The sequence below is a fragment of the Lycium ferocissimum genome, chromosome 6, assembly GCF_029784015.1.
Source record: "Lycium ferocissimum isolate CSIRO_LF1 chromosome 6, AGI_CSIRO_Lferr_CH_V1, whole genome shotgun sequence".
NCBI classification, from domain to species: Eukaryota; Viridiplantae; Streptophyta; class Magnoliopsida; order Solanales; family Solanaceae; genus Lycium; species Lycium ferocissimum.
The window spans coordinates 18,200,499-18,214,671 of NC_081347.1; the positions used below are offsets into that span (position 1 = coordinate 18,200,499).

A 14,173-nucleotide genomic window follows, 5' to 3' on the forward strand; every position below is an offset into this window, starting at 1 on the left:
TAAGTCATTTATAGCGCATTTATATCATCAACATATCCATTTCCATGATTCAATTCAACTACAACACACTAGCAATACTATTCACACATTTGATGACCCATTTGCTATACACTTCTACAATCCATGTTTTTCAACTTATAATTACTTCAAACAACATGTAAACATCATGAAACTTACCTTAGATGATAGAGGAATAGGCTTGGAATGGTGATTCACCCATAGCACCAAAACCCTACTTTATCTCTCTTGGGGTTTTCTTGACTTGGAAGACTTTTAATGGGTTTCCTTCACTTGATTCACCTTAATTCTTGTTGTTGATCCTTGCTTTCTCTTGTTTCCTTATGGATGAAATGTTGGAACTCTCAGAGCTTTCTTGAAGTGTGGAGGTGAAGTGGGAAATGAAAATGAAATGGAAAGGATCACTTATATAAAATGCACTTCGGTCCCGTATTTGAAATTTACGGACCAACATACGTGTCCGTATAAAATCTATCGACCGTATGTTGGACCGTATATCTGGTCCGGTTGAATCATGACTCTCGGGCTAGATCTACGGCTGGACATACGGTCGTAAATATTATACGGCCAAAGTATGTCCGGCCGTATGTCTACCTAGTTTTCCGAAATTTGTTTTCGTCGACTCGTTTGATCTCCGATCCTTATGGAACCTTCTTAACACTTGTCCCTTACTTCAATACCATTCTAAGGGACGTTATAACTCTTCCTCAAAGGGTCATTAATATGTCATTAACTTAATACTCGTAATTCTTATCCGATACTCAACATATGGCTCGCTCCTCTTAACAACTTTCTTTCCTTAACCCGAATGTCTTTAGAAATCTTAATTAGGATCGTCAAATACTATTTCTTACTTGCTAAAAGCTCGTATACATCATACTCCTTGCTCGTCTATTCACCGTACGCTAACGGGGAATTTACCGAGGTGTAACATTCTTCTCTTTTGGAACATTCGTCCCGAATGTTAAGTCGCTTCGGGCATTTTAGAAAAATTTGCCGAGTTTCCCTTATAATATGACGATACCATCCTGTCACAACAACCCATAGTATCATTGCCTCATAGGGCCACAACGCAATAGCAATATAGATTGGCCACACACGACCCATATACATAAAAATAGAGCATACATACCTTATTATTTCGAAGTTTCATCATAGATTTCTTCTGAGGGTTGAAATAAATGCGGGTATGCGGATTTTATCTTCTCTTCCGCTTCCCAAGTCACCTCTTCCCGATTGTTATTTCGCCATAAAACTTTCACTGAAGCTATTTCCTTGTTCCGAAGTCTTCGCACTTGCCTATCTAGTATGGCAATAGGCACTTCTTCATAAGCTAGTTTTTCTTCAGAATCTGAACATCATCTATTGGCACAATCTTTGTGGGATCTCCCATACATTTGCGGAGCATAGAGACATGGAACACTGGGTGGACTAATTCAAGCTCGGAAGGCAACTCTAATTCATAGGCTACTTGACCCACCTTGCGGATGATTTTGTAGGGTCCAATGTATCGAGGACTTAACTTTCCTTTCTTGCCAAATCTCATCACCCCTTTCATCGGGGATACTTTCAAGAACACCCAATCATTAACTTGGAACTCTAAATCTCGCCGGCGGTTATCCGCATAAGACTTTTGGCGACTTTGGGCTGTCAATAATCGATCTTGGATCACCTTGACTTTTTCTACGCTATTTGAATCAACCTCGGGCCCTATTAACTGACCATTTCTCCGACATCGAACCATCCAATTGGAGATCTACATTTCCTCCCATATAAAGCTTCATACGGGGCCATTTGGATACTGGAATGATAGCTATTGTTATAGGCAAATTCGATTAGGGGTAAATGGTCATCCCAACTACCACCAAAATCTAAAACACATGCCCTTAACATATCCTCCAAGATCTGTATAGTGCGCTCGGCTTGTCCGTCAGTCTGCGGATGAAATGCCGTGCTGAGTCTCATTTGAGTACCTAGAATTTCTTGGAAGGATTTCCCGTAACTTAGTGTAAATCGTGCTACGTCGGTAATGATAGATATCGGGACCCCGTTTAAGCCTCACAATTTTCTTGATATATAACCTTGCATAATCTTACCGAATATGTAGTTCTGACTGGGAGAAAATGAGCTGCTTTTATCAATCTGTCCACGATCACCCATATTGAATTATACTTGCCTCGGGAACGGGACAATCCTACAATGAAATCCATATTAATCACCTCCCATTTCCATGTAGGAATTTCCATCGCTTGCAATAATCCCCCTGGCTTCTGGTGTTCTACCATTTTTACCGGCATTTGGACATTTGGCCACAAATTTTGCTGTGTCTCTTTTCATGCCATTCCACCAATACATCAATTTAAGGTCATGATACATTTTTGTCGTTCCTGGATGAATAGAGTACCGAGAATAGTGAGCTTCTTCAGACTCGACGACGTAGTCTCGCCACATTTGGCACACATAGCCTGCCTTGATATCTAAGAACCCCATCTGCCGAAACTTCAAATGGTGACTTTTCTCTTGGAAATTTCACACCTTTATAATATTCCAATTTGGGATCCTCGCATTGTCGCTCTTTTATTTCCATATTCAAGGATGAAGCTGTAGGATCATTAACACTAATTCCTGCATCACCTGAGTCGACTATACGCACTCCAAGATTTGCCAATTGATGGAGTTCATGGATCAGTTCTTTCCTTTCCGAGGGCACTTCACATAGGCTGCCCATAGATCGGCGACTAAGCGCATCCACTACTACATTTGCCTTTCCGGGGTGGTATAAAATATTCACATCATAATCTTTCAATAATTCTAACCACCGCCTCTGTCGCGTATTTAACCTTCCGTTTGAAAACATATTGAAGACTCTTTATGATCCGTATAGATATCAATATGTACGCCATACAAGTAATGTCTCCACATTTTCAAGGCATGAATATTGTCAATTCGAGATCATGAGTTGGGTAATTCTTTTCATGTTTTCGCGGCTATCTTGAAGCATAAGCAATGACCTTCCCATGCCGCATTAATACACATCCCACCCCCACGCCGGAAGCATCACAAAGACACAACATAGCCATTCGGCCCTTCCGGAAGTGTTAAAGGGAGTCGAGGTTAATCTCGCTCTTTCAACTCTTGGAAGCTACGCTCACAAGCGTCATTCCACCGAAATTTTGCTTTGATTTACTCGAGTTAAGCTTCGTCAATCTGGAGCGAAATAGATGAAAAGCCCTCTACGAATCTTCTATAATAACTCGCCAAACCCGGAAAACTACGAACTTCCGTAGGCGTCGTAGGCCTTGGCCAATTTTCACGGCCTCTATTTTTCGAGTATCAACTCTAATGCCATCATCCGAAATCACATGGCCCAAGAATGCCACGAGTTTAACCGTAACTCGCACTTCGAGAATTTTGCATACAACCCGAGCTCGGAGAATTCCAAGGACAATACGTGGGTGATCCGCATGTTCCGATTCTATGCAGAATACACTAAAATATCATCAATGAATACTATCACAAACAAGTCCAAGAGAGGCCTGAATACATTATTCATTAAATTCATAAACACTGCCGGAGCATTAGTCAATCCAAACGAGATTACTCGGAATTCATAATGGCTATATCTTGTTCTGAAAGCTGTCTTGGGAATGTCTTCCTCTCTGATCCTCACTTGATGATATCCGGACCTCAAGTCTATTTTAGAAAACCACTTGGCACCTTGTAGCTGATCGAACAGATCATCAATTCTCGGAAGAGGATACTTATTCTTTATCGTCACTTTATTCAGCTGCCTATAATCAATACACATCCGTAGGGCCATCTTTCTTTCTCACAAATAAAGCGGGTGCTCCCGGAGAGGAAGCTGGTCTAATGAACCCCTTCTCGAGCAAATCTTTCCGAGCCTTTAACTCTTTTAATTCTGGGAGCCATTCGATAAGGAGGAATAAATAGGCTTGGTATCCGGCAACACATCAATGGCGAAGTCGGTCTGCCCCTTCCGGAGGAAGGCTTGGAAGTTCATGCGGAAATACATCCGGGAACTCATTCACTACGGAGCAGTTGAAAAGTTGGCGATGTTGCCTCGGTGTCGTGAACTCGGACCGAATGATAAATATAGCCCTTGGCGATCATCTTTCTTGCCTTAAGGTAGGAAATAAACCTACCCCTTGAGTTGCCGTATTACCTTTCCATTCGAAGCACGGGCTCTCCCGGAAATTGGAATCGAACTAATTTCATTCGGCAATCAACATTAGCATAGCATGAAGTACGAGGTCAACCAATCCATACCATAATTACATCAAAGTCTAACATTTCAAGCTCAACCAAATGACCTTTGGTTTGGCGATCGCATAACACAACTATACAATCTTTATACACTTGTTTCGTGTCACGGGATCGCCAACCGGGGTGTATACCTCAAAAGGTTTAATCGGCTCGGAGCTTCACCCCAATACGATTAGAACTTATGGAGTAATGTAAGATAGCGTGGACTCGGGATCTATCAATGCATACACATCATGAGAAAACACGGTAATGTGCCCGTAACTACATCCGGGAGGACTCGAGATCTCGTCGTCCGCTAAAGCATATAAGCGGTGCGTGGCACCACAGTAGATGCTCCCCCCGCCTCTACCTCGGCGCCGGAGTCCGAGGAGTACGCCGCCCGTAGGACGTGCCGAAGAGGATCCGCCGCCGATCTGTGGGGTCGAGTCCACGCTCGCCGATCATCGACGAGCATCTCATCATACCCCATCCGACCACAAGCGCCAACAGCCGTCCGACCCCGGCGGCACTTTGTCCGTAATGTAACCTACCGCACCGGCCATCGCGTGCGGGAGGTCTCCGACCGTAATCACCCCGAACCGTGAACACGGGGCCGCCCGAACCCGGGCCACAGCCTGCCCCGAACGGAAAGAGCGATCAACTCTTTTACGCAAATTGGGGAGGTGCACTCGTCGGCCGACCGACACAGGTGCCCAAAAATGTCGTCTCGATCCCCCTCTATAATCACGGCCGTGCCCATAGATCTAGCCCTTTTGCTTTGACCTCTATCAACATCACGATCACCCCTGCTGCGGAGGTTGTTTGCCTTCAAGATTTTGGCATGGGCTTGAATGCGGAAATGTCCATCCCGTCTGCAATGAAGCGTTACAATTCTTTGAACAAATGCGGCCCTAAGCCACTCACAAACTTGTGCACCCTGTCGCCCATGTCGGCTACCATTGTAGAAGCATATCTAGCCAAGGAATTGAATTGAAGGCTATATTCTCGGGCGCTCATGTTCCCTTGCTTTAGATTTAGGAATCTATCCGCTCTAGCTCGGCGGACCTCGGGCGGCAACTAATGACGAAGGAAAGCATCAACAAATTCTTGCCACACCGGAGGAGGCGCATTTCTTGCCTCGATGCTATCCAATTATTATACCATAAAGCGCCACATCTCGGAGTCTATATGATGCTAACTCCGATTTAGTCTCGGAAGCATGAATAATCCGCAATGTCCTCGGATTTCATCAATGAAGCCTTGTGGGTCCTCATCCGCTTTGACCCAAAAATTCGGAGGATTTAGGCTCGCGAAGTCACGGGCTCTAAAGTACTAGTCAACGATCACTTGGGCCCGCATTTTGCCTACGTGCTCGAAAGTAGCAACCAACCGTGTCAATAAATTAATAGCCTCGGCTACTTGTTGGCCCGAGTAGGTGGAGGAACCGGAGGGATAGAGGCGGAACGAAGCCCTTCTTGTCCCCTCCGTGATAGGAGGAGTAGTGGAGGCATTAGATAAAGCCTCGTGATGTGATTCCCCTTCATCTATATTCATAGGCGGCTCTCTTTCCGCCCGCCTCTTTTACCGTAGTCTTGCCCTTCGGTCGGCTTTACTTTTTGGCGGCATTTCGAAATCATAGCACATTCGTTAGGAAGGAGTATATCTTATACACGGCTCTATCGCACGATCTCATATAAAGAAGGATGGTCATTTTTCCTAAATGCCCTGTAGCCTCTTGTTTATTAGCGTGGCGCGCAACACACCATAAACAAGACTCTACTAGACACGGCTCGTAGACACTACCTAGGACTGAACTGCTCTGATACCACTTCTGTCACGACCCGAACTACGGGCCGCGACGGGCATCCGGGGCTAACCACCGAACACCACTCCTTCCATTTTCTACATGCTCTCATTCATAATACTTGCTCAATCTCATAAGAATATATCATCCTAGGAAATGTAATCACTTTTCTTTTTAAACATAAGCCCTTCGGCTATCAAAATAATATATACACATACATATACATGGAGACCATGGGACCATACTACCCACACATGCGTATCTACGAGCCTCTACTAGAGTATCAGACATATGGACGGGACAGGACCCCGTCGTGCCCAATCATGACTATATACATATATATGTACCAAAAGAATAATCCTCCGTGGCACCTCCGAAAAATGGAGTGCTCTCTAATCACCGCTAGCTCCTATGAGTCCGGATCACCTCCGTCTACCCGTGGGCATGAACACAAAGCGTCCGAATAAAAGGACGTCAGTACGAATATTGTACTGAGTATGTAAGCCATAAACAATAATGAAATATCCATGAAATAAGGAGGCATCAATAACGAGCAATCTGTAATTGACTGAATCATAAAGGATATCATACATACTGGCTTACTTTAATACTCATCATCCTCTCATATATGCATAAATGTATAAGCTGCCCGACCGTATAGGTGCGGTGTGAAAATCAATAATATTAGCAATAGCATTAGCTCGTCCGGCTCCAGTGCCTCCCGCGTCCGGGTATCATCTCATGCCGCCCACTGTCGATCGCCCATGCCATCCGGCCACGGTGCATATAGTCGCCCGCTCGGCGGTGATCGCCGCCATTTAGGCACGGTGTGATATCATCATGTGCTCATTATATCGTGCTCATCATAATATGCTTATCATAACTCATCATGGTATACTTGACATCATATCAATACATGCATAGAGACTCTTAGCTAATTATACTTTATCGGGGTGACGTAAGGTCGTGGACCCCCGATGTCGTTATGAGCATTCTTACGTATTCTGCCTAACCTTGAAGGAACAAGCATAAGGTGAGTGTGCACAATGATCAATATCACTAGATTACATATATTACATCATTAGCTCTCCGGAGCATCGTATCATAGACTATAGCATTTCTAGCCTTTAGCTTACTATCATCATTATCGTATTCATCTCATATCTCTTATCTCGTATAGCTATTCGTGAGTGAGGACTCTTTACTTTCTTAGAGATGGAACATTTATAGTAAAAGAGGAAAATCATGCCATAGGACTCATGCCTTGGAAGGAAAGGGATTAAGCCTCACATACCTTTGTCATTTACTATTCTATCGCTTGCTCGTTCTCCTTTAATGCACTTGTTTATACCTTCAAGAGAATTCGTACCGCCATTAGCTAACTAATCATGAGAACGTACTCATTAGAGCTAGAGAAATTTGGGCAGCACTTCCTTTGTTTATACTACTTTTTGCCATATTCCATATCAACTCCCAACATTCATAACGACAATCATATTATCACTAACAACGATCGTCATTCATTTACATAATTCGTATTTCACAATTCTACTTCAATTCCCCACATTCATGACTAAAAATCCATCGTCGTATTCTTTCATATCCAATACTTATTTCATGTTCTATAAGTCATTTATAGCGCATTTATATCGTCAACATATCCATTTCCATGATTCAATTCAACTAAAACACACTAGCAATACTATTCACACATTTGATGACCCATTTGCTATACACTTCTACAATCCATGTGTTTCAACTTATAATTACTTCAAACAACATGTAAACATCATGAAACTTACCTTAGATGATAGAGGAATAGGCTTGGAATGGTGATTCACCCATAGCACCAAAACCCTACTTTATCTCTCTTGGGGTTTTCTTGACTTGGAAGACTTTTAATGGGTTTCCTTCACTTGATTCACCTTAATTCTTGTTGTTGATCCTTGCTTTCTCTTGTTTCCTTATGGATGAAATGTTTGGAACTCTCTAGAGCTTTCTTGAAGTGTGGAGGTGAAGTGGGAAATGAAAATGAAATGGAAAGGATCCCTTATATAAAATGCACTTCGCCTCCCGCTAGAAATATACAGACCAACATACGGTCCGTATAAAATCTACTAACCGTATGTTGGACCGTCTATCTGGTCCAGTGAATCATGACTTCTTTGGGCTAGATCTACGGCTGGACATATGGTCCGTAGATATTATACGGCCTGTATGTCTGGCCGTATGTCTACCCAGTTTTCCGAAAGCTGTTTCGTCGACTCGTTTGATCTCCGATCCTTATGGAACCTTCTTAACACTTGTCCCTTACTTCAATACCATTCTAAGGAACGTTATAACTCTTCCTCAAAGGGTCATTAAGATGTCATTAACTTAATACTTGTAATTCTTATCCGATACTCAACCTATGGCTCGCTCCTCTTAACAACTTTCTTTCCTTAACCCGAATGTCTTTGGAAATCTTAATTAGGATCGTCAAATACTATTTATTACTTGCTCAAACCTCGTATACATCATACTCCTCGCTCGTCTATTCACTATACGCTAACGGGGAATTTTCCGAGGTGTAACATTCGCATTTGCTTCTTCATCAACCCCTCTCGGTTTTTGAAATGTCTGAACCAAAGCAAAAGAGAGGAGGAGAGGAGAATGATCGCTGCATTTATTTCTTATTTTTATTCGTTTTGCTTTTCTTAATTTGTGATTGTTTATCTTGTTTATCTAGGAGTATTAGGCTTAGAGGTTATAACATTTTAGTTTTAGAAGGGGGTAATCGGGACATCACGCTAGTGAAGGCTTAAAAAGTAGTAATGCTTTCTTCAGTACAGTAATTGGTTTCACCCTCTAATTTTCGACTTTAAATTTCTGGTATAATTTTAAAAGAATTATAAATCAGCTGGGAATGTATTTTTATGGAAGCGGAGAATAGGTCTTGTCTCAGCTTTAGCTCATGTCCGCAAACATGAAATTTGAAACCTCTTCTGAGTAAAATAGTTTGAAGATGTAGTAAAGTAATTCTCAAACTAAACTTGATTTTTAAGTAAAATTAGTCATATGCATTATTTCATTTGCAATTTAGTATTTTTGACTATTGCATTTTAAATCTTAAGTTATTCATGGCACTCCCTTCTTATTTTCTAAAATTAATCTCGGTAATTTTTAGTTTCCGTACTTTTTTTAGTTTCGGTTTACAAATAAATGTCTTCAAACATTTTAACTCAAAGCTAAGTAGGCAGCAAATCTTCTTTAAATTTAATCCACTTTTCAAGTTTGACAAGAATACTTAGATTATTTCGTTTGCAGTTTAGCACTCTTCAATTCTGCACTTTTGGTCAATACATTTTAAATCTTAGGTTAGTTAACCACGGTACTCTTTTCTTATTTTCTAAATTATTTTGGCACTAAATTATAATAAGTATTCATAATCCTTTAGTAATATATATTATATTATATTCTAATATTAACCTAAGTTTGGTCGGTAATCGTTTTTGACGAATCTTAAAGGATGCCTAACCCCTTCCCTTTAGGATAATTAGAACCCTTACCTAGGACTTATTAGGTTCGTGAGACCTTAAAAAATAGAGTTTAGTTTAGCAATAATTAATTAATAATTAGGTGTCCTAATTCACCCATAAAAATAATTAGGTGGCGACTCCTTAAATAAATAATATAGGAATCACCAATATGTTGTACTCCGCTTTGACTCGGTCTAAATGGGGTATAACGACGCCAATTTTAAATGCGTTATGCATGGTGGATTTATGACGTTCCTGAACGACAATACAATGCACACATGTGACCACTTTATATGAAACACCTATATAGCACCAATTTTAGATGCGTTATGCATGGTGGATTTATCACGTTTCCGAATGACAATATTGATTGATAACACAATGCACACATTTGACCACTTTATATGCCACATTGATATAGCGCTAATTTTAGATGTGTTATACATAGGTGAATTTATGACGTTATAAACACAACGATAATTGTATTCATTGAGGTAAAAAAAAAAATCCACCTTTTCGGCATATCTAGAAATATCACATTCAATAGTTGGTTTAGAAATAGACAAAAGGCAAAGGTAGCTCAAGGAATCCCATGGTAGGACAGAAACAAACACAATTGAATCTTATTTTGGAAAAGATATATTAGGATGTTACACAGATTTATCAGATGAAAAATGGTATGGTGTTGTTCAGCCCTTTGAAAATCAACCTCTTTGTATCCATGTTGATTTAAAAGTTGCTGGACACATCATTGAGGGCGATGCACACTCCTCAAAACCCGAGGGAGTTCGAATTTGGGGTGAAAAGCTCCAATGGGTTGAATTATATTCGAAAAGGTGTGATTATGAGGTATTATGTCGTTGCCACAATTTGATCGTGCCACAAGCATTTTCGGCTACATTTCAAACGTCCAAATTCAAGGATGAACCACTAGTCATCCAATACTTGATGAAATGCAAAAAGCATTAGACATGTATCATGCTTTGGCCAATCTTAACTTTTGTGGAGCGGATGAAGAAGAGCATCGGAAACTATTAGAAAATAAAAACCTTCACCGAGATTCTTCTTAACCAGTTTTCCCAGTCATTCAAGAATAGATATATAGGCCTTCCAAAATATTTACCACAAACATTAGATTGTAGAGTTCCATATTGTTGCGTAAACCAAGTTGTGCTGATAGTTGGGATCTAGACGACAACGAGTATGATGAAGATGAAGCAGGGGAAGTCAATGAAGAAGAGAAAGTAAGTAAAGACGAAGATGAAAATGACGATGATGACGAGGTCGTCCCAGAAAATGACGAAACTTAATCATTGTATTTTACAAGACTGTATCATTGTTATGTCGTTATACTTTTCTTAAGATAAGTTATTTCTAAATTGCATCATTCATAACAATCTCAAAATAATTAAATTGCATTATTAATAACAATCTGAAAATACTAAAAGTGCATCATTTATAACAAACCAAAACTACTTAAAATACATCATCAAACAAAATACTTAAAATAGATTCATCCATTTATGGTCATGAATAGATGTTCCGCCACCGCGAGATGTGCCGCCACCGTGAGATGTTCCGCCACCGGAGATGTGCCCTCCACCACGAAAGGATCTTCCACCATGAGAGGTAATTCCACCGCGAGATGTACTTTCACCACGACCCCGTAAAGGACAGTTGCGCTTATCATGAACAATATAATTGCAAATTGAGCATTTTCGAGTGTATCTCCTGTAATGGAACATCCATTTCATTAGGAATACGAGAGTACGATTGCCTTTTCAATTTACGTACAAATGCTTTGTTAGCAACCATATAAAATGGCTTCGGTGGCCAATAATTATCATTATCAAGTGGGTAAAACTGACCGGCATACGTTTTTGTATAATTTTTCACGGTATATTTTGAAGCCACATATAGCGAGGCGTTCCTTCCAATGGTGTGAAAACACTTGAAGGCATGAGAACATGGCATGTGGTATGATTGCCACATGTGCATGTTCTTGACATCTCACAAATTGTGTGAATGTTACCTCCACGATCTTGGTGCACACTTGTTGTGAGTTCAAATATACGCTGTATCAGGTTGTACTCAGTCATTGAGAGTTGCTGACACTTAAATTTGTGATACTCTAATAATTGTGTTGGTTTTGACATCCAGTTCAGATTGTCTGGCACAAATCTTTTGGTCGCCTTTGATCTGGTCACGAACCGCTCCACAACTTGCATAAAAGTCATTCTTATAATTGCGATAACGGGTAGTCCCCCTGAAGATTTCAACAAGCCATTGAGTGACTCAAAGCTGTTTGTTGTTAGCATCCCCCATCTTATACCTTCATCTTTGTGTAATGTCCATTTATCTTTATTGATTTTATTCAACTAGTGGAAGGCTTCCTCATCCGCCCGCCTAATCAACTCTATCCTCATATGAAACTTCTTCTTTTGATGCTCTGTTGCAGCCGCCCATATCCAATTCTTTAGTGCTGGGTTTCGATATACCTTCTAAAAATTTGCCTTTAAATGCCTTAAATAATAACGATGGTGGGTAAAGTGCGGCCGTCACCCATGCAAGTCCCACATATTGCTCAATATGCCAGAATTTCTATCTGATATAACATATATATCCATTCGATCCTTAATAACGTGTTGCCTTAAGTAGGTCAAAAACAAACCCCATGTCTCTGTGCTCTCATTAGCTGCAATTGCAAAAGCCAACCCCATTCGCATCCATTCCAACTGCAATTAGTAGCTTGTTGTCGTATACCCCGTACACATGTGTGCCATCTATTGAGATTACTGACCGACAATGAGCAAAACCATCAATGCATGGTTTGAATGACAAAACACAAACTGAAAAATATTACCGGTCACACCATGTTTCGACTTGAGCTTCCATTCAATAACAGTACCAGCATTGAAGTGTTGTAGAGCAGTCACGTATCTCGGCAACGTCTTGAAAGAGTTATCCCAATTACCATAGACAATCTCATGTGTACGCCTACGCCCAAGATATGTCTTTCGCCTACTTATGATTTTGCGATACACTTTCAAAACGGCTGTAATGCAGTCTTTAATTTTGAACCTGGAGAAGTTTCAATATCAGCATTTAGCAACAAGGAGCCTCATATTAACATCAAAATTTAAATAAACTTGAGCGAAAGGGGTACCTTGGGCTTTGTGCAATGTCGTCAACTAGCACATTAACAATCATATCGATATCTAGATTAAAATGATCATGCGCACATTCACCCACATCACAAGCATGCTTTGGGTAGAACTTTGAAATAATCCACATCTTATCATCAGGCTCCTTACCACAGAGCATCCATTGACAATCTTGATTTTTTTCGCCAGACCAATCGCCAATTTTTTCGAGTGGAATCATCAACTTTGTACTCCCCCATCTTCTGGATGCAAAAAATCTTAACAACCCTTTGCAATGACTTTTTCAAGGTGAATATCATGACTTTTTCAAGGTGAATATCATGCCTTTTTCAATATGAACATCCTCTTTTACAAGATCGTTTGGCTGTCAAGATCGTTTGGCTCTTTTCACAATCTTTGACGAATATTATCCTCATCCCTAGTAAAGACAAAGGCATCAGGGCGACCTTGAAGATGATCAAGATAGGGAATCTCGTTGGAATGCCATTGAATCGGGGTTTCTTCCAGCATCGGTTCTTGCTGTTGGAATTGGCTTTGCGGCGTCGACTCTTGCTGGTGAACTGGGTGTTGCGAATTTAGTACTTCCTGGTATGACGAGCTTTGCATCATCGCTTCTAACAGTGGTACTTGACTTTGAGGATTAATATCATCCGCACTTTCACTCGCTAAAAAAGAGACTTCATCCTCTCATTCCTCCGCATTAGGTATGTCATCACTATCACTCGATGATGATTCTATATAATTCGGATAATCAACACCATCCAGTAAAAGTCTTTTCCTACAGAAAATAAGTAAAATATATTAACTACCAACCATCAAAATATATAGATTATTTAAAGTAAAAATAATGGACCTACCGATAAATATTGCATGGGTTTGAGGAATGATCCACATTTGGTGCAACGAGCTCATTTTGCGTAAAATTTCCCTACACAAGAAAGTAGAGTATTTTAACTACTAAACAAAAATTAATACTATTGATGTTCAAAAAGTAGACCTACCGATAGTAATCAACTACACCGAAACTTGAGGAAGGAGCATCGTTTTGAATAGTTAGATAGGCTGAGGATGTTTCATTCTGATTCATCCATCCTGATTGAGAGGACTACCCGATATTATTCATATCAGGTGTATAACCCCTAAAAATTACAATCAACATCCCTATTACCATACAAATAATAACCATATGCTGCTGCTGCTACTACTACTACTACTAATAATAATAATAATAACGAATATTTACCATTATCCATCAAATTACTGGTTTAAAGCTTCTAGAGACATTTGACTCCTCAAAATGTCTTCATAAGTACTCATGTCAGGATAAGCGTTAACATGAGTAGGCTCCGCATCAGCGACTTCAGGCTGAACTTCCTGGCGAATTCTAGATGGGGCTTCCCGGCGAG

At 40.5% G+C, this 14,173-nt stretch overlaps 1 protein-coding gene across 1 annotated transcript; it reads right to left on the reverse strand.

The window, feature by feature from the left end:
• Positions 1 to 12,326: 12,326 nt before the first annotated feature.
• On the reverse strand, positions 12,327 to 13,081 carry LOC132060707 (uncharacterized). The gene is made up of 2 exons (XM_059453665.1): positions 12,770 to 13,081; positions 12,327 to 12,684 (listed from the first exon to the last, which is right to left on the reverse strand). The coding sequence occupies exons 1-2, from the start codon at positions 12,985 to 12,987 to the stop codon at positions 12,396 to 12,398; spliced, it is 507 nt and encodes a 168-aa protein (XP_059309648.1). The 5' UTR covers positions 12,988 to 13,081; the 3' UTR covers positions 12,327 to 12,395.
• Between the last annotated feature and the right edge of the window lie 1,092 nt (positions 13,082 to 14,173).